Source organism: Euleptes europaea, chromosome 14 (genome assembly GCF_029931775.1).
Source record: "Euleptes europaea isolate rEulEur1 chromosome 14, rEulEur1.hap1, whole genome shotgun sequence".
NCBI lineage: Eukaryota > Metazoa > Chordata > Lepidosauria > Squamata > Sphaerodactylidae > Euleptes > Euleptes europaea.
Genome location: NC_079325.1, coordinates 18,135,347 through 18,159,355, shown reverse-complemented (window position 1 = coordinate 18,159,355; position 24,009 = coordinate 18,135,347). Strand labels below are relative to the sequence as shown.

Here is a 24,009-nt window from a genome sequence, read left to right as displayed (position 1 = left end):
TCACCTAGTTCATGCTCCCCTGGATTGTCAGAGATCTCCATGGCATATATCTTTAGCCCTCGGGAGCTCTTGCCAATGTTATAGATGCGGGTGATGTCGGGGCACTCTTCGTTTACCACCTTCATAAGCTGTGGGGATAGAAAGCATCACAACTTGCTGTTTATCCAGCCAAGAGATTTCTTTAAGAGAAGCTGAAGACCAGGATGGAAATAGACGACAGAACTAAGTAGAGAGAGGGCTTCGTTACACAATACGGCCAAAATGTGTCGGGTCTCAGGGGTGCAACTGAACTCACAGCTAGACGCACATCAGGGGAACTCACCTTAAAACGATCCTTCACTCACCGCTTCCATTTCCACTGGAGGAAGCGGGGTGGGGGAAGAGCCAAAAGCTCCTTCTTCCCCCTTGCAGAGCCTAGCAAATGAACGCTTTATAAGGCAAGTTCCCCTGATGTATGTTCGACTGAAAGTCTGATCACGCACCCAGGGCCGGATTAAGATCTTTAGAGGCCCTACGCACGTAAAAGATTTTAGTGCCCCCATATATATGTAAAAAATAATAATAATTAATATTAAATTATTTAATAATTAAAAATAATATATTGAGTCTAGTGTGATTCATGTGATTAATCGCAGTTCCCACTTTTTCTTCATCCTTATGTTTTTTTAAGGATAAGAGTAAAAATTCAGGGGTTTTTTTTAAGTCACTGTATGTATGTATTTTTTTTTATTGTGGGGGGCCCTTTTTGTGGACCCTGGTTTAGCTGCACCATTTGCAGTTTTGCACCATATGGTCCATGGTAAATCTGGCAATGGAAAATTTCTGTGGTGCCCCTTCCCTTGATGCCCTAAGCACGTATTTATTTTTGCTTAATAGTTAATCCAGCCCTGCACGCACCCATGACCCAACACGTGTTATGCCCGGAGTCAGTTTCACATAAGGAATGGCTTTTGCAAGTGATACTATGGACATATTCTGTTGCCAAAACAGAAACTTGTAAAAAGTGCATCATGTAATAACTATTTTGAATTTGAACAATAGACCCGAGAAATGTGTTTAATTTATTCGAATCGTCTTATGGACTTGTTTTCCTGTTGGTTTCAAATGGGATATGTGGTTCAGGGAACACTCTGCTTTACTTCTACCATTCAAGTTGCTTCCGGATATTTCCCCTCAACCCAAAACTGGGGAAACGTGCTTGAACCAACACAACATGGGAGGTCCTGGTGGGAGAAGGATTAGCCCCCCTCACCCAAGCAGCTCTTTCCATGTCAGACCACCCCCGCCACCTTCAATGTGAACAGGGCTTCCTGCAACACATGTACTTTTGCACTGAAGCACACAGAAGTTTCTCATTAAAAAGAAACGCTGAGACAAGAAGACTGGACAAAGGAGAGCTCTGTTGACGTGACAGAACAAGAGCAGCCTGCAGGAACCCTGTGTTTTTGCAGGAATTGTTAACAAGACAGCCTGGATTTGGATAAAGGGCTGCAGAGGAATCTGATTGCGAAATCCATTTCCAGAAGGCAGAAACAAACCCTTCCTGGCAACGATGGCCAGTCTGCGAAGGGAACAAATGGGAAAGCCGGCTGATATTTTCCTCACTGGGACTCATCAATGGGGGAATGATGTACCTTCAAGGAAAGAGAAATTGGGTAGTCTCTATTTTTATTGGCAGGCAGATTTCAGGTGAGCTTTTCTGTGCAACCTGGGAGCTCTGTGGTCACTGTGAACAGCTTTGAGCTAGTGATGTTGGCCAGTCCCTTTAGCTTATTCTTAGTTTGTTGGCAAGCAGGAAGGGTCAAGACTGAGGTTCTCCTCTGAAGTCCATACTCACCTGTCTCATGTCTTTGTAGTTGTGATGGCGGAAGTCCAAGTTGTCTACCGATGTCATCACTTCATTCTGCAGGCTGTAGTAACTATGGATGCCTGCAAAAGGGAACACCGTGAGTCGGCTGTGACTTGATGGCACTTAATTTTGATTATTTAAAATTGTTACAGGGCGAGAGCCAGTGTGGTGTAGTGGTTAATAGCGGTGGTTTGGAGTGGTGGAGTCTGATCTGGAGAACAGGGGTTTGATTCCCAGCTCCTCCACATGAGCAGCGGAGGCTAATCTGGTGAACTGGATTTGTTTTCCCACTCCTACACATGAAGCCAGCTGGGTGACCTTAGGCTAGTCACAGCTCTCAGAGCTCTCTCAGCCCCACCTGTTGTGGGGAAGGGAAGGGGATTGTAAGCTGGTTGGAGTCTCCCTTACATGGTACAGAAAGTCAGCATATAAAAACCAACTCTTCTTCTTCAATGTAGGGGCACCTCAGCTGTAGTCTCAGAAAAGGCCCTCCTATAGGGGCTGAGCCACAATGATCTACCTTTCAGGGGAGTCACAAGGAACTCTTGAAACATGTTATATAAATGAGAAGTCATTAACAATAGTAGCCTTTTTTTGCCATCAAGTCAACAGCTTTTTTTTTTGCCTTCAAGTCACATCTGACTTAGGATGACCCCATAGGGTTTTCAAGGTAAGAGATGTTTGGAGGTGGTTTGCCATTGCCTGCCTCTATGTTACAATCCTGGTATTCCTTGGAGGTCGCCCATCCAAATACCAGCCAGAGTCAGGGCAGAGAGTGACTGGCCCAAGGTCGCCCAGCAAATTTCCATGGCTTGAATGGGGATCTGAACCTGGGTTTCCCAGGTTCTAGTCCAACACCTGAAGCACTACACTATGCTGGCTCTCTGGGAATATTCTGAGGCTCAGGAAAAGTGTTAAAGGCTAAGCAAAGAGTGGTATGATAGAGAATCATGACCCAGAGGATTTTTAAAACAAATGCATGCGTGCACACTTTTTCTCCAACTCTTACTGGAGAGGGGGCAGCCCAGTACTTCAAGCCTCATGCAAAGGCTGCCATTCCAGGTCAGTGGGTAGATACGAATAAAGCGGGCGACCTTCGGCTCTGGGAATTCGGTCATCACTGGAGTGTCCTTGTCGACATTTCCATAAAATAGCTGCAAGAAAGACCATTTATAAAACCACAGAAATTGCAGGACACCTTGAAGCCAGTTGTCTCCAATGGGGCACAGCAGAAGCCCCATCTTCAGGGTTAGAAAACAGCAAGAGTCCAGTAGCACCTTAACGACTAACAACATTTCTAGCAGGGCATGAGCTTTCGTGAGCCACGGGTATCTGAAGAAGTGAGCTGTGGCTCACAAAAGCTCATACCCTGCCAGAAATTGTTAGTCTTTAAGGTGCCACTGGACTCCTGCTCCTTTCTACTGTTAGTGACAGACTAACACAGCTACCCATTGTGATCCCTCTTTAGGGTTACAGCTCTGGGTTAGGAAATTCCTGGAGATTTAAGGGTGGAGCCTGGGGAGGGCCGAGTGTGGGAAGGAAGTTCAGCAGGGATATGATGCCACGGAGTCCACCCTCCGAAGCTGCCATTTTCTCCAGGAGAACTGAACTCTGTAGTCTGAAGCTCAGTTGTAATCCCAGGAGAACTGCAGGCCCCACCTGGAGGCTGGGAACCCTGTGAGTAAAAACTCTGGGATTCTTTTTCTAGGGGCTTTTCAAGGGCCCTTTGGACTCTACAGGTAAAGCAAGTACATACCATTTCCTCGTAGCCGTTGCTGTACATGACCCAGTTTTGGCTGTCATTGCTGAAGCCCACGTAGAAGGTGGTGACAAAGTCCTCACTAAGGGAGGGGGAAAATGTTGGAGAGTGAAAGAAATAAGGCCTGGTGGGCCTGCCGGCATTCAACAGCCTGCTAGCTTCAAATCAAAACAAAACCACAATTGTAGTCCTTATCATTGTGAAGTAGGGTTGCCAGGTCTCCCCTCCCCCGGCCACCGGCAGGGGACGGGGTAGGGTTGCCAGATCTAGGTTGGGAAACTCCAGGAGATTTGGGGACTGAGCCTGGGGAGGACAAGGAGTTCAGTGGGGTAAACGCCATGGAGTCCATCCTCCCACGCACCCATTTTATCCAGGGGAACTGATATTGGTCATCTGGAGATCAACTGTAACAGCAGGAGATCTCCACCTGGAGGATGGCACCCCTATTGTGAAGATAGGCTTAAAATGGCCAAACGTGATGTGATGGGGCCAGCCATGTTCGTTTTATTTATGTATATAATTATTTATATACATTTTATAGACTTATGTATATACATTTTATACAATTATGTATAAAATGCTCCCCCTTCCTCCATTTTACATCAAAAGGGAATGTGGGAGAAGGATGCTAAACTCTCCCACCTCCTTCTCACCTCTCCATGCTCCTACACAGTATGTCTCCAAGCTCTTTTGTCTCAGCCTGGCTCTTTGGGCAGGGGAAAAGGTGACTGAAACAACAGACTGTGGGAAGATAAATAAGGATAAGGAAGGGGTTTTGCTCCCATCACTCTAATAAGCTTTAGAGGTAAAAAAAATCTGCTGACCGCCTCTCCTGATATGCCCCACTGTGTCATCTACGCTCATCTGATGAGCAGAGTCTCAGATGAGCGCAGTCTGTTGAAGGTGCCACCCTGCAAATGGCTAATATTGGCAGCTGCCCATACCTAAGCATGCTCTGTGGTTGCTCTTACTTTGTCCAATGGCCTACCTAAGGAGATCAGGAATGCTCCCATGCTCTCATTCCAGAGAATATGTAACATGTAATTGTTCAGGAGGGCATTTTTATAAAGCACACAGAGGAGAGCAACAAGGATGATCAGGGGCCTGGAGACCAAGCCCTATGAGGAAAGGCTGAGGGACTTGAGAATGTTTACTCTGGACAAGAGGAGGTTGGGGACGACGACTAAATATTTTAATATTTGAAGGGCTGTCACTTAGAGGATGGCAGGGAGCTGTTCCTGTTGGAAGCAGAGGATAGGACTCGCATTAATGGATTTAAATTATGGGCGGAAAGGTATTGGCTGGATGTTAGGGGGAAATATTTTACAGTAAGAGTTGTTCAACAGTGGAATCGGCTACCTAGGGAGATGGTGAGCTCCTCCTCACTGGCAGTCTTTAAGCAACAGCTGGACAAACACTTGTCAGGGATGCTCCAGGCTGATCCTGCATTGAGCAGGGGGTTGGACTAGATGGCCTGTATGGCCCCTTCCAACTCTATGATTCTATGAAAATGTGCTATGGTTAATTGAATGCACTGTTTATAGTATGTATTATAAGGTTTTCAATGGATTGTTCTCTAGTTTATGTAGTCCCGTTTTTGCATTTCTTGTGCGTCATGTCCTATACTGTCTTTATTGCATTGTTTTGAAAGATCTTTAGCCAATCTTATTAGACTTTTTGTTATATCTTATAATGGTCATACTGCACTGTTTTACATTTTGTAATTTGCCTTGAGTCTCAATGAGAGAGGCAGACCACAAATAATGTAAAACAATGGCTTGATCCGCTTATTTGATGCAGCTTGCAGGTGCCAGTGCAAAACCACAGCGGCAGATTTTTTTTGGTGGGGGGAGTGCCATACACAGCCCTCCCCTTCATCTATCCTCCCACCCGCCCCCTCTTTTACACATACTGGATGACAGAGTCACGGCCCTGAATGATGACTCCGGTGAATTTCGTGGTTCTTCTGGTGTCCACCTGGAGCCACTGTATGCGGCTGTCATCTTCTGCACACCAAGCACCATCAAAATAATCATCCTCATTGGACCCTGCCTGGAAGGGAGGAGGGGGAAGAAGCAGCACCTGGTCTTTATCGAGAACATTTAACATTTGTATAGCGCTCTGGAGTATTTGTAACAGCAGGGCTTGATCTGGACAGGGCCTAGTGCTGAAGGTATTTTATAAACAGTATAATGATGATACATCAAATCAAGCCTGAACTGATCCTAGAAGCTAAAATGACTAAACTGAGGCTGTCGTATTTTGGTCACGTCATGAGATGACAAGAGTCACTGGAAAAGACAGTCATCTAGGAAAAGTTGAGGGCAGCAGGAGAAGAGGAAGACCCAACAAGAGATGGATTGACTCAATAAAGGAAGCCACAGCCTTCAATCTGCAAGATCAGAGCAAGGCTGTCAAAGATAGGACATTTTGGAGGACTTTCATTCATAGGGTCGCCATGAGTCGAAAGCGACTTGACGGCACTTAACACACACACACACACACACACACACATAATAAATATCACATATTCAACAGTTTGCAAAGAGCATCCCCAGGAAACAGCCACTGCTTCAATAGGACACAGAGATGGTTTCCAACTCTGGGTTGGGGAATTCCTGGAGATCTGGCAATGAAGTCTGGCAGGGTGGGCTTTGATGAGGGGAGGGGCCTCAGTGGGGTACAGTGCCATACAGCCCACCCTCCAAAATAACCATTTTCTCCAGGGAAACTGATCTCTGTAGTTGGGAGATCATTTGCAATTCCAGGAAATCTCCAGGCCCTACCTGGAGGTTGGCAACTCTAGGCACAAGAGGCTCCTATTACCTGCATGTTTAGGCGACCACGCTGGGCACCCAGACCATGCCTCAGCATGGAGGAAGCCAAAAGCTGCTCGTCCTCAATTCGATGAGATTCCATTCCTATGGGAGGGCATTCTGCAAGACAGGAAAGGCAAGCCAGTTCACTCGTTAAATGATGGTTGCAGGATCAAGGGACAACTTTAGCGGTCATATATTATCAGAGTGTTCAGGTCAGAATGAAAGAAGGAAGGCAAACCTCAAGTGCTGAGCAATGAAAATGTGTTGCACGTTTCAAAAAGTATCTTTGGAATCCAGTAGGGTGTAACATTTAAGAGTGATGGACTAGAAGAAGAGCTGGTTTTTATAAGCTAACTTTATCTTTTAAGGAGAATCAAACTGGCTTACAATCTCCTTCCCCTCCCCACAACAGACACCCTGTGAGGTAGGTGGGGCTGAGAGAGCTATAAGAGAGGTGTGACTAGCCCAAGGTCACCCAGCTGGCTTCATGTGGAGGAGTGGGGAATCAAACTCGGTTCTCCAGATTAGAGTCCACCGCTCTTAACCACTACCCCACGCGGGGATACCTGGGTTCAAGTCCCCACACAAGTCACAAAGCTCACTGCATGGGAGGAGAGGGAATTATAGTATAGCTGCAAGTTCTTGTGGGGAATTTGTGTGGTTTGTAATGTCTAGTTAGGCTCTAAGCAGAGGTGATAAACCCTGGAAACAGAGAAAAGGCTGATAAGCTCAAACACAACAATCTCTAAAATCCCCAAGAATCATTACTTACTTATTTTCTCTTCTGGAGTCCACTCATCCTCATCGGTCTCCCATTTTTTCCCTCCTGTTTTCTTTGGCTTCCCTGCAAATGGTGAAGATACAGAGGCCAAAGTTTAGGGAGCAAACGTCTGGGGGACAAGGCACCCAACTGGAAACTCAACTGTGGCTCTGCTGTTAACAACCAAGTGCATCAGGCAGATGGAAAGAGGCCCTGCAACTCTGGTCAAACCAGGAAATGCCCCTTCGTGCCAGTACCTCCCAGCAAGACCGCAAACAGTGCCAGACGAACCAATTGCAGTTTTAATTGCATGTTTATAAAGCAGAGTGGCTCCTCGGGAAAATCACGGTGACAGTTTTACTTACTTTCTTTTATGTTTAAATGGCCTAATTTCCTTTAATCAGGATCATTAAAAAAGCACCTTGAATGCTGCTGTGTGCAAACACATGCAAATTTAATTGCTATATTAATTACTGATTTACTGACTATTAGCACAGCTGGACTCACAGGATCTTTCACTGGGTACCCAAGGTTGGGTGGGATGAATAAAATATATAGATAATGAAAATATAATTTATTTAAGGCACTATGTCAAGATAAAAATTATTTTAAAAACATTAAAACAGCACAATGGCATTTCCTAAGGTTGATATCTATAACCACATGCCAGACGCATTTCGGCTTATTTGGCCTTTCTCAGTGGTCAGTTGAAACCCATGTAAAACATATACACATTTACAGATACATATACAGACAATATATATCAGACCAGGCATGTATATAGGTTGTATAATAGATTACCAATTATACAAACATCTGGTAAGATTGTCTCAAGTTGTTATGCTGGGCTGTATATGTCTCCCGTATAAAATGTGTGCAATTATCAACCTCGTAAAACAATGCACGATCTTTCATCAATTCACATTCTTATTTCCCAGGGATTTCACCTTCACAGAGCTGTATTTAAAACTGACAGAAGATGCATACTTATCACCCCCACACCAACTCTCCTCGTCTCAAGCCAAACTCAACCAGGTCCTTTTTGTTACTGACCTTTTCGATCCTTGGTTTTTTCTTCTGCCCATTTGTCTCCATCCACGTCGCCGCCGTCCTCCTCTTCCTTGCTGCTGCCACCCCCCTTCTTAGGCTTCTCTGCTCCAGAAAAAAAGAGGAGCAAAGTTACTATAGGTCAAACCAACATATGCTCTGAGCAAGGCAAGCACAGCGTGGTGGAAGCCTGCTAGTGGAAGTGAGTGTGCTTAAGTGGCGCGTGGGCAAGGTGAGCCTACGGAGGTGCAAAGGCAGCGCCTGTGCTCGATGGGAAGGCAGGAGCAGGGGTCATGCAAGCGTTGATTATGTGGAACAATCTGCTAGACAGAATCTCAGAGGAGCCTATAAGGTTTTCTACCCTGGCACGGGTCTGAGTGGGGGGGCGACCAACATGGCATTTGCCACAGTGAGAGGTTAACCAGTCCCTTCTCCTTCTGTCCACTCTGCGACAGAATCCCCACTCCTGTAGGCCCAATCCCACCCTCCTGCCATCTCCTCACGTAGTCTGAGTTTCTCTTCATCCGTCTCCATCTCCTCTTCCTCGTCTTTTTTGCTGGGGAATTTTTTGGGCGTCTGGTGAGGCAGAGTGTAGTCCACTACAGGGGAAAATGTAATTGTTGAGAGGGGGGTGGTGCTGGAGTCTCACAGCCAGCTTCTCCCCAGCCCCACCATTCCATCTCAGCTGGAGCACCAACAAAATGGTTATGACCATCTTACCCATACTTTTCAACAAAGTGCTTTACGATCCCTTACCACATTCATTTATCTTCCTAACAACTTATGTGAGGTAATGAAATGGCTTGTGTGAGAACTTCTGCCACAACAAATAGGTGAGCCTTTCAGCTACCACAAGACGCTTTGTAGTTTGGGTTCCAATGGACTAACACGGTTATCTTTCTAGAATCGATGCTGTATGTTAACCCGAAGGTAAGCTAACTTTCCCCAAGACTATCCTATTGAGCTTCATGGCTAAGAAGGGACATGAAGTCAAGCTGAAGACACACTCAGACAGTGTCATACAGACAGCTAGACAGAATCATACAGGAGCCTACAGTGTGAGGCAGAGTGTAGTCCACTATAGGGGAAATTGTGACTAATAACGGGGAAGCTGCTACCCGCTGCCTTCGCCCCAGCTTCATCATTTCACCACAGCTTTGCATCTCCTTTGTTTTAATGGTGCAGTTTACTCTCTATAGAGCTTCCTTAATGCTTCTAGAATGAGTCTGGAGAAAGGTCTGTGGCTCACTGGCAGCTCATCCACTTTGCATGCACAGAGTCTCAGGTTAAATCCCAGCATCTCCAGTTAAAAGGGTCAGGTAGTAAGTGATGCGAAAGACTTCTATATGAGACCTGCAAGTCAGAGCAGACAATATTGATCTGGATAAAGTAGTTCCCTGTGTGTTCAAGGTTGCCATGTTCAAACCTAATTCACTATCCATCTGCCTCAATCTTTGCTGACGAGGACCAAAGAGCCACCCTAGTGGGGATTATTCTATCAAAGAACAGAAAATGCTCAATGTGACTATTAGTTCAAATTACCTAAAAAGGATCTTCATAGCTTGGCAGGCAGAAGAACTTACAAAATTACCTGCTTTGTCAAGGATCTGGAAGGATACCAACATGGAACTGACATGCTTGGGATCTAGTCTTTATGGAAATTTGGGGCAATCACTTTGGGATCTGCCCTGTGAGCTGGTCACATTTTGTTGAGCAGCAATTTGTTTGAGCCCCCTTTGTTTTATTCACACAGTTTACTCTCTCAGAGCAAGCCTGACCTCAACTGGTGAAAGCAGGAAGCCAGACGTGAGCCAGTGTTGTCACCAACATGAACAAAGATTTTTCTTGAAAGTGAAAAACAGACACACTAAGCAGCAAAATGGCCATTCCAAGCATATTCTTCCCTTTGTTGCCTTTTTATGGAGAAGGTTATGGAATAATACTTACTGTCCCCATAATCTGGAAGCTCAAACCCTTCTTCATAATGACTCTCAAAGGGTGGGATGGGCAACTCTTCAGGTTCCTCTGCAGAACAAAACAGAGATCTCAATACAACTTTCCAAGGATGTGACACCACAGTTTCCCAAAGGACCTTTAATAGGACAGGTCAAGCCCACTAAAGGCATCTCAAAGTTTGCAGCGATTGTCCCATACAAATGTATTTCATCTGTCTCTGGGATGGCCAATTGGTGTCCACATCCTGTGAAGCAAATACTTTCAGTCCCCGGGCCCTGTTAAACTTTAATAAAGATGTGGAATTAATCTTTTGCCAAAGTTTCATTTGAAAGGAAAGGAAAATTGTTACCAATAGTTGTAAAGTCATTCTGGCTGCTTTGCCTAGGTTCAATCAAAACTAAAAATCAAAAATTATATTTATAATGTGAACCAGGCAAAGTATAACTGGCTAAGGTTGCAATTGCTAGCACAAGCCACTGCTCCTAACATCACTGTCTGAAACGCTCAACAGCATAAAATCCTTTATGTATTTGTAATGCACAACGAACCTGCCTGTCTGTCCCAGTTTTCCTACCCACATTTGCCTCCCAAGACTTTGATCTAGATATACATCCCAGCAGGGTTGGACAAGGATGTTAAAATGGCCCCACCCCTTGGGCCTTCTTGGCTTGTACCCAGCTGCCAATGTCTTGGGAGATGGCGAGTGAACCTGATCTTGTCATAATCACCTCTGGCTGAATACCCTGGGCACTGCTCGTGTGTGGATCATTTTGTTCCTGACTGCCAGTGGCCATCCAAAGCAGTTGCCCACCGGGAACAAGGCCTCTGCATCCCAGCAAATGCCTGAAAGGCATTTTGAAAGCCATAGATGGAGATATTTTCTTACAGAAGCATGGAGTGATTCATTGTGATGAATCCTTCCCCCCCCCCCTTTTGCTGGACATGCTGTCCAAGCATGTGTTTGAAAAAGAAAGAGATCATGAACACTCTGAAATAGCTAGAGATAGCAAGGCTGGTTCCAGACAGTCCCATATAGCAAATGACTGAGAGATGGGTTTCCAAGCACCACATCTGGGACAACAAAGATCTGGTTGTAGGCACATCTCCAGCAAGCAGAAAATACAGGAATTTCCCAGTCTGACATTTCAGATCGTTCAGCCTCCTTCTGCTATTCTGGGAGGCTTTCCCACATCTTTCTTTTCTGCCCTTTCTACCGCCCCCACACCCCAAATCTCCCTCTACTTTCCAACATCCTGGCAAAAAAGGAAATGAACTACATACTTGGCTTCTCCTCTGGCCTGGGTCTCTCAGGTTTCCTCTTTGGTGGTTTGTTGGGCTTGTGTTGGCGTCTAACATATTCAACTGTGAGAAAAAAATGATTTTGTCACTTACGAGAGTTGTGTGCGCGCAGAAGGATGGGATCCCTCACTGTTAAGGTGACACGGAAACCCTGTTCATATGAAGCTGCCTTGTGCAGAATCAGACCATTGGCCCATCACAGTCAGTCCTGCCTACTCTACACTGGCTCCAGATACAGAGAGGCATCTTTCCCAGCTTTGTTACCTAGGAGCAGTCAGGGCTTGAACCTGGAACTGTTTGCACGCAAAGCATATGCTCTGACAGTGAGCTATCACCCTTCCCAACGCATTCACACATTTATTCACATAGAAATGAATGGGGAGGGGGACCGTGCCTACACATGTAGACCTTGCAGGGTCTCCAACACTACATACAGAGCCTACATGTGTACAGACTGTATATCTGCAGAGCCTGTATTGTGCAGTTGTTAGTATGTCACAGAACAGGGCTGGGAAGATCCAGGTTCAAATCCACACTCAGCCATCATTAGGTGCAGTTGAGTTAGTCACTCTCAGCCTAACTGACCTCACAAGGTTGCTGTGAAGATAAAATGGAGAAGGGGAGAGCTCTGTCTGCCACCCTCAGTTACATTCAGAGGTTTGAGGGAATGTGTGAAGTAGGAGCGGCAATATGCTCATTTACACACAAATAAATGGGGTTTTTTTTCAATCTAGGAGGGAACAGGTTCCCCTATGAGTATGTAGAATATCAACAGGGGGAGGGGGAAATATTGAATGCATAACTGGTACAAAGTTTGTGCTCAGTGATTGCTTAGGGGACAAAAGTGTGATTTACATCACCACTGTAATTTCGGAGAAGGTCTTAACTGGTGCAGGCTCAGTTACCTCACCTTGCAGATGAATTTGTGCAAGGAATGGGGGTATATGAAAGGAAATGGAGATGTGCAGGTTTGTAGGAATAAACCAAGAAGAGGAAGTAATGTAAATTTCTTCTCCTTTGTTGAAGGTTTTTAGCAGAGGCAAGATGGACATCTGACAGCAATGCTGATTCTGTGAACTTAGGTATATTATGAGAGGGAGGGCAGGAAGGAATGGGCCAGTGATTGGATCTCTTGGCCCTTTCTTACATTCCCAGGGCAATGCCGATGGCCACTCTGGGGTCAGAAAGGAATTTTACTCCAGGCCAGATTTGGCCAGGGATCCTGGAGTTTTTTTGCCTTCCTTGGAGCATAGAGCTGGGGTCACTGGGGGAGTGGGGGTACATTTGAATTTTCTGTGCTGTGCGAGGGGTTGGACCCTTGAGGTCCCTTCCAGATCTATGTTTCTAAGCTGAGGGGGGAGGAGCAGGGCTAGCAGGGAAGAATCAGCATAGAAGGTATGTTTCAGGACCTATGCTATATTTCCCTCATGTCCTCCCCAGGTTTGCCTGATTATACCTGCATGGAGAATTTCACGCTGGGAACTTAATTCCCAAGCAATTGTGGACCTGATTTAGATAAAGACCATGGCACACAGGGAGAGGTGGCCAAAGCCTCCCCCCTGCCATGGAATGACCCCTAGAAGGTGCTATTTACCCTTTAGGGAAAGTTATGCATAGCCCATCAGAACCTGTGGTTTTCCAAATTGGGCAAATAGTGACTCCCTGGGGTCTTTTCAGGTCAAAACACCAGCACAGGCTTAAGATCCTTCTCCCCACACACTGTGGTCTCAATCAGAATTGGGTTGCACACGCATGGGATCTTGGTTCCCAGCATGAACTCACAATGCATTCCTGATCGCTTGGACCTCGGGAGGATGTGGGGAATTATGTCGTTAGGTCCTGAAGGCAGATAAAACCCAACGAGCTTTCTAATTTGCAGGGGAAGAGGGAGGGGAGCACAAAAGACGGTGGTAAAGACACAACTGTTTATATGGAGAAGATGAAGTGAGAAACACTGCATAGAATCTGACTCTCTGAAGCATTTCGTCCAATTGTGATGAGCCCCGGTAGGATCCTCACATCCCGACCTAGGCTCCTGAACAACAGGTAGTCTTTGACTTTTTTACCTTCTCTTCTTCTACTTCCTCTAGCAGTTTTGCCCAGATGAAGGTAGGAAAATGTGCCAAAAGGAACACAAAGTCCCAATTGTCTAGATTCTGAGGGCATCACTGGATTGCAGGAAGCAAAGCAGACTCATGCAGCTACTTGGCTCTGCAGCCAGCACGGCCCTTGTATAACTGGTGAACAAGAGAATATGATCACCCAGCCAAGCTGGAGCACCGCCGGTTGAGGGTCTCAGTGCAGGGCTGCTCTGTTTGCCTTGGCAAAATCCCTCCCATCTGTCAAGCTTTAATCAAAATCTGCTGGGCACTTTCCACCCACCCAAGCCAAAGGAATCAAAGCACATGCAGGGAAAATCGGGGAAGGGTTTGGGTATGTGTGCGTCTTGGCTGCTGAGCTGTTTCCTCCCGTGAATTTCTGCACAAATCCTAGGCCGCTGGAGACAAGCCAGCAAATGTCAAGCATTTCTGCAGCAGTTTAAAAATGTGCAGAGCGCTTCACAATATTTCGTCTTGTTTATCTTCACAGCAGCTTTGAAGTGAGGTTGCTATATTGTCAATGTTGTTGAGCGTTTGGCCTGTCACTGTGAATGGGCAACAGACGGGTGGGCCCCTTGAGACACTGACAAGACATCTTCACGCTTTAAAGACCGACAATGCTTTCCTGTTGGCCTGGAATCTCCTCAGGTGCCGAATGCAAGGTTTCAAGGAAATCCTCCTCGCCTCAAAAGGCACATAGGAGACACAGCATCAGACTATTATACTGCAATGGGACCACAGATTATCTGCTGCCTTAGGGCCAAACTGGATGATACAGCATCTGTGTGCCTGATCTAAAAGTGCTGGTGCCATTTTAGACCTGATCTCAGCCATTGAAAAATGCCATGAGGGTCCAATCTTGATCAGAAGAAGAAGAGTTTGATTTTATATGCCAACTTTCTCTACCACTGAAGGGAGACTCAAACCAGTTTACAATCACCTTCCCTTCCCCACAACAGACACCCTGTGAAGTAGGTGGGTTGAGAGAGTTGTAACTTGCCCAAGGTCACCCAGCTGGCTTCGTGTGGAGGAGTGGGGAAAACAAACCCAGTTCACCAGATTAGCCTCTGCCACTCATGTGGAGGAGTGGGGAATCAAACCCGGTTCTCCAGATCAGACTCCACCGCTCCAAACCACCACTCTTAACCACTACACCACGCTGGCTCCATCAGGCCCACAATGCAACAGGACCAGGTCACCTTGTTGTCCCGTCCCATCCCCCCTGCACCTTTTCAAGTGCTGACACAGCCCTGTATCATCTAGTTTGGCCTTTGAGGCACATCCCTTGCTCTTCTTCCACCTAGAGCAATAACAGATGTCCACCCCCACAAGCAAAGGAATGGTGACCACACAGCAAAAGGGCAAGTCAGCAACAGCAGCACCGTACAGTCCTCGTAGTCCTCGCGCTCAATCTGCTCATTGTAATCCAGTGTGGGCGGCTCCAGCTGTCCAGGGGACTCTAGAGAAAGAAAACCAGAACAGTTACTTCCTGAAGCCGGGGGCCTGTCCAAGGATGTAGGGCTTTGAGGGCAAGGGCTGTATATGGGCTGACTGCACTGGCTTGACTTCTGGCATGCAAGGGAGCCCTGTAATTTCACCATGATCGCACTTGAGTTGTGGGTTCTCAATTCCTGTGTGTGCGGGAAGCCAGTTGGCACCAGGACCCTGATGTATGTGGGGAAGGGGTTTCCGCCTTCCCTCTTGTACCATTTTCCCAGGTGAGCACCATCTGGAAAAAGCCATGTGTTCCCTGGAAGACACTTGTGCCGCCCCCCCCCAACAGGCCCATTAATCCTTCCTTGGACTGTTTTAGGATGGGGTCCTTTTTTCACGTTCATTGCACTCCTGATCCTAATCTGGCAACTGCACAGGCAAGAACTAAGCATAACCTGAACCTCTGCTTTAGCAATGGCCAACTGTACACTCAAGGCTGATACACTATGGAGTATGTGCACTTGCAGCTTTGGACTGAGGCAAGTCTTCCCCAGGGCCATTCTGGCTTGGGAAAATGATGCGGGAGGAGGTATGAAACCCTCCTCTCCCCATACCACAGCCCCAAGCCAAATCTGGCCCCCTTAGCCTTCTAAAATAACATTCCCTGCAGATGCTGTGATTTAAAAAATGCACTGTGTAGTTTGGTTCTCAGAGAAGACAATGCTGAACTACATGGGTCAAAGGTCCGATTCTGCATATGGCAGCCTTGCATACTACAGTCTGTTTCACTGGAACCTGGTGTGGAGTTGTGAATACACTGACAGGTTTGGACGGGGGAACACAGCTCCTTTAAAACCTGAAAATTTACAAGTTGTTGGCTTTTCTTCAGATACTAGGAAGTAGTGGCCACATTCCCATCTGTAGGAAAATTTAGACTAGTGAATGTCTGGCCAACATCTGAAGCGAGATGATGTTTAGTGCAGAAGATTCCGGAGTGAAGAAGAGTACTGAGACACTCAGACACTGTGAAGTGGTCGTATTTTGGGTGCCTGTCTGTGCAGGGTTTATGGGTCCGACATCCCAAGAAGAATATTTGGCATGAGGACTCTATATTCTTTAACCTGCCCCCTAGTTTAGTCTAGACTGAGCTGCGGCTGCAGAATAGCAAGAGAAAAAGACCTGGGCAAACAGCCAACCCTAGACATTGCTCTGGATGTGTGTATGAGTTATCTGCTTAATGAATGGGATGCCTTTCTTTGTCGAAGCTGGGAGCTTCTCTCTGAATCCTCCTTGTCTTCCTGAGCGCTTTGTGTGCTCTTTCTTTCTTCACGGACCTGCAAGGAGCAGGATGCATCTACAGGTCTCTCCTGTACAGCCATGCCATTGTGCTTGTACACACGTGCTACCAGATTAGCGGATAACTTATGATAGGGAATAATATTCTTTAGATTAGGCTCCTCTCTCATTTGCACTGCGACATGTATGTGAATTGAAATGCCTCAATACCTAAAGATGCTTTCTGAGAAGTGGATACTGCGTTATCTGCTGTCAAATAGAACAATCAATTGCGTGAGAGATGTGGCAACTTTTCTCTTTATAGTGTCAAGAAAAAATTAGATTTCATCTCCCCTTTTTAAAGTGTGAATTGGTTGATGGATAGCCAGTGGCTGTTAAATCTAGGGAAAGAGAAATGCCTCAATAGAAATAAGGTTTACCTTCTTGCAACATACTTGCTTGGAGTCTGTTTACTACATGTGATACCACTTTTTTCCTGACTGTGCAACTTTGCTATGCTAACTAATACATATCCCCATACACACAAAAGGCTGCTCACTTGGCCGTGTTTCACGGTTCCGGTCCTCTCTCCTGGGCTCCTGTGGGTCAGTGGGTGGTTCATAGTAGTCAACTAGAAATTAAAGAACAAAACAGGCAGGTATAATATCAGACCCCACAAAGAAGAGACGCTTCTACCTCTCCCATTTTTAATACATAACTCTGTCCTTTTCATGTTACACACTCAAATTACACTCTTCTGTAAACCTGGAGGCTATTAATGGCTATTTCCTCTGAAGGAGAAAGGAAACATCCATGTTTAGGGGCAGTGCTCCTCTGAATCCCAGCTGCTAGAGGGCAAAGTCCTTTGTGCCCTGCTTGTAGGATTCCCAGAGGCATCTGGTTAGCTATTGGGGAAACAGGACATTAGATGGACTTTTGGTGTGATCCATCAGGGCCTGCTCATGTTTCTTTGTAGTTACCGTAGGTCATGGGATTTCTTCACTTAGGTAAGTGAGATTTTTTTTTTGCCTCCTCTCCAATAATACTTAGAAGATGGAACCAATGAAAATCCATCAGCTGTACATTCAGGACACATATCAAAAAAGTGCATCTTTACACTCTGCATAATTAACTTAGGGAATTCACTGCCACAAGATGTTGTGATGGCTGCTCACTTAAATAGCTTTAAAAAGGAATTATAGAAATTCATGGCAGTTAGGTCTAAGAGCATGTCGCCAAATACCAGTTGCTGAGGAGCAATGGGGAGGGAACAGCTGTTACCTTCATGCGCTAATTATGTGATTCCAGTGAAAACATTTGGGAAACAAGATGCTGGACAAGATCTGGGAAGGTCTGACCCAGGAGGCAGTAGTCACATTCATTTGCTGCCATGATCAGTTGTATATAGTGACCACTGCTGTTTCATTCCCCTTGGCTTTTCTGCTGTTCTGATTCATGGTTAACATTCCTCTAACCACCCACCAGAGTCCCACTGTCATGAACCATATCCTAATTGCTCTTACTTTGATGCTTGTTTGGATCCTGTCCCTCATCCCATCGTGGTTCTGTCGGCTCCTCTGGGAACAAAGCTGCAGAACAGAGAGCTGGAATCAGAGATGCAGCAGCAAAGCCTCCAGTATTGGGGAGATGGAACGGGACTTGAGGAAAGGCAGAAGAACTGCCGAAACAAAGGAGAGGGAATGCTTGTGTCTCCCCTGCAGTCAGTAGTAAATGTGAGAAGCATTTCTCCAGGCAAAATGTTTAGGATAGGCTCTGCCAGAAATTGCCCAAGGATACAGCATTCAGTGCAGGTCTGCAATGCTACGACCAAGCCCTGGTTATAAGTGGGAATGTTTGCAACTTGAGTGTTTATTTCTAATATCTAAGGGGCAAAACTGGCATTCACTTTTTGAAAGAATTGGGTCCAGGACCTAACTCTTGGGAAAAAAAGAAAAAAGAACTAAACGCCTAGCTTGGCCTTAATTGTCTATTGTGAGCTGATCTAGCCATTCTCTAGAAATTTTCAGAAAGGAGCTGTAAAAAGAGAACTAGGAAAAGAGTGAGTGTATATCACTGTTCTTCCACCAAAGAGCATCAAAAGATACTCCAGCATGAAACTACTGGACTAGAATTCCACACGCACACAGCTGTGTTAGTCTATAACAGCAAAATAAAACCGGAGTCCAGAGGCACCTTGAAGATAATTTTGAGTGTTTATGCTGGAATAAATTCTTCTTTAAGGGAAGAAAAGAAGAACATAACTACCTAAATAAATAACCTGTACTATCCCCCACCTGTGGCTGATTCTTGCAGCTAAATTACACATTTGGACATCTGATCATGGGTTCACAACATCATGTATAGCTTGAGGTTTTGCTTTAAGATGCAACAAGAGAACCTCACAGTGGAATCCTATTTGGAGTAACTGCAGAGGACCATACTATCAGTCCATTGCCCTCTGTATTGTCACATGACTGATGTGTAGGGTTACGAGGTCCCTCTTCGCAACCAGCGGGAGATTTTTGGGGAGGAGCCTGAGGAGGGCAGGGTTTGGGAAGCGGAGGGACTTCAATGCCATAGAGTCCAATTGACCAAGTGGCCATTTTCTCCAGGTGAACTGATCTCTATCAGCTGGAGATCAGTTGTAATATCAGGAGATCTTCAGCTAGTACCTGGAGGTTGGCAACCCTACTGATGTGACACAACCAGGCACTTACATATCCCTTCTTCATTCACACGAGACAGCTCATCTTCGTTCCCATATGGTGAACCAGGCACTTCATAGTAGTCCTCCTCTCTAGCCGGGGGCGGGATCAGCGGACTCTCTGACAAGTGGTACCTCTCCTCTTCCTCATGCGGCTGGACAGAGGGAAGCCTCTCTGTTTTCTTTCCCCCTGTTGTTTTTTGGGTGGGCTTGGGGGTTTTCTCCTTGGGTTTCTTTGTTGCCTTTGGACGTTTCTCCTTTGGCTTTTTGGTTGACTTGGGAGGCTTCTCTTTCTTGGGGGCCCTGGAAGGTCTCACTTTAGGCTTCTTGGTTGGTTTAGGCGGCTTCTCCTTTTTTCCTTTCTTGGGCTTTTCCTTAACCCTCTCTGGAGCTCCTGTGAGAAGACAGACACGGCAAGTCCACAGTCAGATTACCAAATTTTTAACGAGGCCCCTATAAATGTCCCTTTAAGAGCAGTTTGATCTGCAGTAATCAGCTGGTAATAATGTTTCCTAGCATGCCAGGAGTCACCAACCTTATTGGGATTTTGGGGGTATTTTTGGAATGCTGAAAAAGGGAAGTGGGCACTACCACAACATGGGTGCCATGGGGGGGGGATAGGGTCAATCATAAAATGGCTGCCATGGGGAGGAAGATCTCTTTTGGTCCGCTCCTTTGCTTTTCCAAAGAAAGGGGGCAAGTTGGTCTCTGTGTGGTATGGCCACAGGCAGAATTCACAAGCCAAGACATAATTAACTCTATGGCCATTTTTGCATGGTAATTAGCAGCGCATTCCAGGCTGAATTGCCCCGCAGATTTTTTTGAATTTTGCACGCTGAACTGTCATTCCGGAAGTGACTGCGAAGCCAGTGCAAACCTGCTTCGCATTACAGAACAGCCCACTTAAAGTGACCTTTTGTCTTTGCTCTGCCGCTGCTGCAAAGAATAACCAGAGGGAACCATGCAAAACAACAGCGGTGCGTTAGCTATGCACATGCTAATGGCTATGCAAACAAATGAAGGAGCAGGCGAGTGGGGGGTGAGTGGAATTTCTCCTTTTGCATCGGGACCGTGAATAGGCATTTTTAAAGTCGCATTTTTAAAAAGAGCTTTGAACGAGCATCAAAATTGACCATGCATAAATGGCCATTCTCTAAGGATAAACTGAGGGCACAGTGTTTCAACACAGCTATTCAGGATCAGTTAATTGCTCTGCTAGTCAGTGAGCCTACAGGAAGTGATCCCAAGATTCCTTCCCCCCCCCATTAGACACCCTTTTTGGATCCACATATCCACCCCTCCCTTTGCAATACTCAAGAATCAAGCAGGCACATAAAAGAATGAATTAGTCCAACAGGTTTTGCCTTTAAAAAAAAAGAGAGAGACAAGTATATCTTTTTCAGTTAATACATTGCATTTCCACAGTGTTTTACAATCTTTAGTGCACAAAACTGGACTATGGTTACAGTCCTATGAGAGCTTGCACAGGAACTGAGGGGGACTTACTTTCACAGAAACATGAATAGGATTAGGCTCCATGAGGTGACCTCACCTCGCAATAATCATGTGAATTAAGTCACTATTATTCAACAAATGAAAACTGAGGCTGAGGGATAGGACCTGATCAAGTTAAAAATGGGATTTGAACAACAGGCGTTCCAGCCTGCAGCCTAGCTATGTAGCCACTGGATGACACTAAGAGCTCAACTTTATTCATATTTATTCAGAGCTAAGTCACAATGTTTTTAGTATGGCTTAGGTATTGCAGTATAAGTCTCAAATATCCCTACAAAACCTCAAAATATCCCTACAAAAATATCCCTGCAAAACCAAACTTAAACTTCTGGAAAAGCCTGCCCAGACCCACAACCATTCTAAGCAAGAAGTATTTTGCAGTTTCACCCCTTAGGGTTATGAGATTTTTTTTTAAAGGACTACACTACTGGTACATTAATATGCAGTTGGATAGCACATTCCAGTGGGAGGGTGGAAATCTTAGGAGAAACAGTATTTTCCTAGCCACTGGTGGTTCTTAGATTTTGGCTTTGATTATTTTCCAGTACTCCACAGGAATTATGTGAAAACACGTAAGATTGTGACAAGTCAGATTTTTTTTTTTTGGCTTTGGGGTTTGTTTTTTTGTAATAGGTGCCAAGTTCTGCACCTATTTCTTTGTTCAAAGAATGGCAACTTCAGTCCCTGAGAAACTGTTACTCAAACACTGCAGCCTGAGCTATCAGTCAAGGAATCTCCGGTTGGAATTTTCCCTCTGCCATAAACTGTCAGCCCTGACCTGGATGGGCCAGGCTATCCTGATCTCATCAGATCTCAGAAGCTAAGCAGGGTCAGCCCTGGTTAGTATTTGGATGGGAGACCACCAAGGAATACCAGGGTTGCTGTGTTGAGGAAGGCACTGGCAAACCACCTCTGTTAGTCTCTTGCCATGAAAACCCCAAAAGGGGTCGCCATAAGTCAGCTGCGACTTGACGGCACTTTACACACACACAAAAACTGTCAGGGGCCTTAGGCAAGCCATGGTCTTTTGTGTGTGTGTGTAAACGGCAACCCCAGTAAGGGGTTTCCAAGGCTAAGGGGGAAGCAGAGGTGGTTTGCCATTGCCTTCCTCTGCAGAGTCTTCCTTGGTGGTCTCCAAGTACTGACCCTGCTTAGCTTCCAAGATCGGGCTATACTATGCCACAGTCTTTTAGCTCAATAATAAGGAGAAAAGGCTCGACTACATTTTCCACCTTTATTTCAAACAACATTTTTCTGTTTGCAAATATGACCTTCAGGATTATCAAAGAGGGGAATAGTATGGGGAGAGACGGGAAAACGTGAACCCTTTCCTGTAAGTTTTTCACAGCTGAGGTAAAAGAAGCTCAGACATAGCTTTTTTAATTCAGGAAAATGGCAGGAAAAGAAAGGATAACCTCTCCTCCTAAAAATTCGTTGACAGGTCGCGCTCCAGGGCCTCACAGAAGTGGCTTTCCCTTTACAGAAATGGTAAAGAAAACGTTATGGATACCCAAGACATATTTCCACTATTGAAACTACATAGACTTGGTCTTAGGTACAGCCTAGGTAAGAAATTGCCTGGGACCCATATGTAAAATTGCTCAGGTCTCTTTACACTAAGAGTGGGATACAAGAGACAAAATAAATCAATACTGGAGGTTTGGTATCATAAAGAAGCAGTGTGGCAGAAAGGTGTACTGTGTATACCTTGTGCATGACCAACTGGCGACTCTAGGAGGAGAGATGATGGTGAAGAAGCTGCCCCTGGAGACAGAAAGTTCTAAAGGCATTAGGAACTCTGTGTACAAGGCCTTTGCACATAACATAAGCATGAACTAGGCAACGTGTGTAGAGAAGGAGCTGGGAGGACCAGCATGAAGACTCCTCCTCCGATATGGAGGCTGAAGGCTCAGAAGAGGAGGAAGGGGGGCACTTAATAGTACCCCAGAGTAAGGTGGTTGGGACACCTCCAGAAGCCCCTTTTGATGTGGAGGAGGAGCCCCAAGAGTCTGAGCCAGCCTGCTCACCACGGGAAACAGCTCTGTCTAGACTCAGACCCTGAACCAGCTTGACCCTGTAGCAGTACTTGCCACCGTAATCAGGAACGGTGTCTTTAAATACCAGCAGCCGGCTCCTGGAGGGCAGGGACCTGTATCTCTACCCCCCTGCAGTAGCATTTAAAGCCTCAGTTAACCCACAGCCTTTGCAGGCACATCATCTATGTGATACAGTTGGATCAAGCTCCTGCCTTGACTCCCAGACCTTGGTAATGGTCAGGACAAGGGCAAAATCAAGTGAACTGGCTCTACCCTTGGGCTGAGATGGAGCATGCGGTGTTCACCTTAGGGTTGCCAAGTGCCCAGTGGTGGGGAGTAAAATCCCACCAATCCACCGGGCTGCCCGCCGACCAACTGAGGGCCAGCGGGCAATGCGTGCACGCATCCGCACAACGCACCTACGTCACTTCCGGGTTTTGGCAGAGATTGATAGAGCGTCCACGTCGCTTCTGAGTAAACCCGGAAGTGACGTAGGCATGTTGCACATGATGTGTGCGCGCATCGCGCCAGGCGCACACGTGTGTCCTGCACTGCTGAAAAGCTCCCGCAATGGAGCTACAGACCTGGTAAGCCTAGTTCACCTCCACTCACGCACATTCACTACAATCATGTGGACACTCAGCAAGCATATGCACCTCCTCCCACCTGTGTGCGCCACCAATGCTGCTCTACCCACCTCTATGCCTTTATCATGTTTACAGGGGCCACTATTTGGAGCGTGTGCAAGACAGAGTTGCTACTGACAACAGTTACTAAGAAAGTGGTCTTGACTCTTGTCCCCACTGGTTGACAACATTACAGTTCTTTTTTAACAATCCAGCACAATGTCATCTCTGGGACACCATCTTCCTTGCTGACCTGCTGATTAGGCCGCAAGGCTACTTAACACTAGTATGAAATAAGCCCAGCTAAACCTCCTCCTCGTTCCATCACCCTCCCATCACCCCTTCTAAGGCACACAGGGCTGCCAATTCTAGCTTGGGAAACCCCTGGAGTTGGGGGCAGTACTTGGGAAGGGACAGTTTCTCCTAGACTCTACAGTATACCATAGAGTCTGCCCACTGAAGCTCCCAGTTTCTACAGGGGAATTGATCTCCATGGTCTGGAAATCAGCTGTACTTCTGGGAGAACTCCAGGTCCCACCTGGAGGCTGGCAACTCTGATTATGGGCAGCTTTCCGCTCTCGTGCAATGCTCTCTCTCTCTCTAACTTCTGCCATTAGAACTTGATGCCAGCAACCACTATAGCACCAGTACGGTCGCCATAAGTGGCCAAGTGAGGAATACGTTACAAGGCCACCATTACATCTTCATTCGTTAAAAGCAACTGTTAAAAGCAACTGTTTTCCTCAGCCAAGTAACTTGATACTTTTTGCCTATCTCCTCAGTTACTTGTCTGTGTATTCTGGATTGGAATGGGGATTTATTCTAGATTTC

At 46.1% G+C, this 24,009-nt stretch overlaps 2 protein-coding genes across 2 annotated transcripts in view; one reads left to right on the top strand and one right to left on the bottom strand.

Annotated features, from left to right (window-relative positions):
• The window catches only part of CAPG (capping actin protein, gelsolin like), a 245,540-nt gene that overhangs the window by 171,007 nt on the left and 50,524 nt on the right, over nt 1-24,009 (top strand). The window lies entirely within an intron of this gene.
• AEBP1 (AE binding protein 1) overlaps nt 1-24,009 on the bottom strand; it is a 41,127-nt gene that overhangs the window by 10,840 nt on the left and 6,278 nt on the right. Inside the window, exons 2-16 of the mRNA XM_056859968.1 lie at nt 19,015-19,395; nt 17,821-17,886; nt 16,857-16,928; nt 14,976-15,047; nt 11,472-11,552; nt 10,182-10,259; nt 8,738-8,833; nt 8,241-8,339; nt 7,200-7,271; nt 6,435-6,544; nt 5,521-5,660; nt 3,606-3,690; nt 2,859-3,003; nt 1,838-1,929; nt 5-128 (exon numbers count right to left, since the gene is read on the bottom strand). Coding sequence (XP_056715946.1) covers nt 5-128; nt 1,838-1,929; nt 2,859-3,003; nt 3,606-3,690; nt 5,521-5,660; nt 6,435-6,544; nt 7,200-7,271; nt 8,241-8,339; nt 8,738-8,833; nt 10,182-10,259; nt 11,472-11,552; nt 14,976-15,047; nt 16,857-16,928; nt 17,821-17,886; nt 19,015-19,395 — 1,713 coding nt within the window. The remainder of the gene's footprint in view (nt 1-4; nt 129-1,837; nt 1,930-2,858; nt 3,004-3,605; nt 3,691-5,520; nt 5,661-6,434; nt 6,545-7,199; nt 7,272-8,240; nt 8,340-8,737; nt 8,834-10,181; nt 10,260-11,471; nt 11,553-14,975; nt 15,048-16,856; nt 16,929-17,820; nt 17,887-19,014; nt 19,396-24,009) is intronic.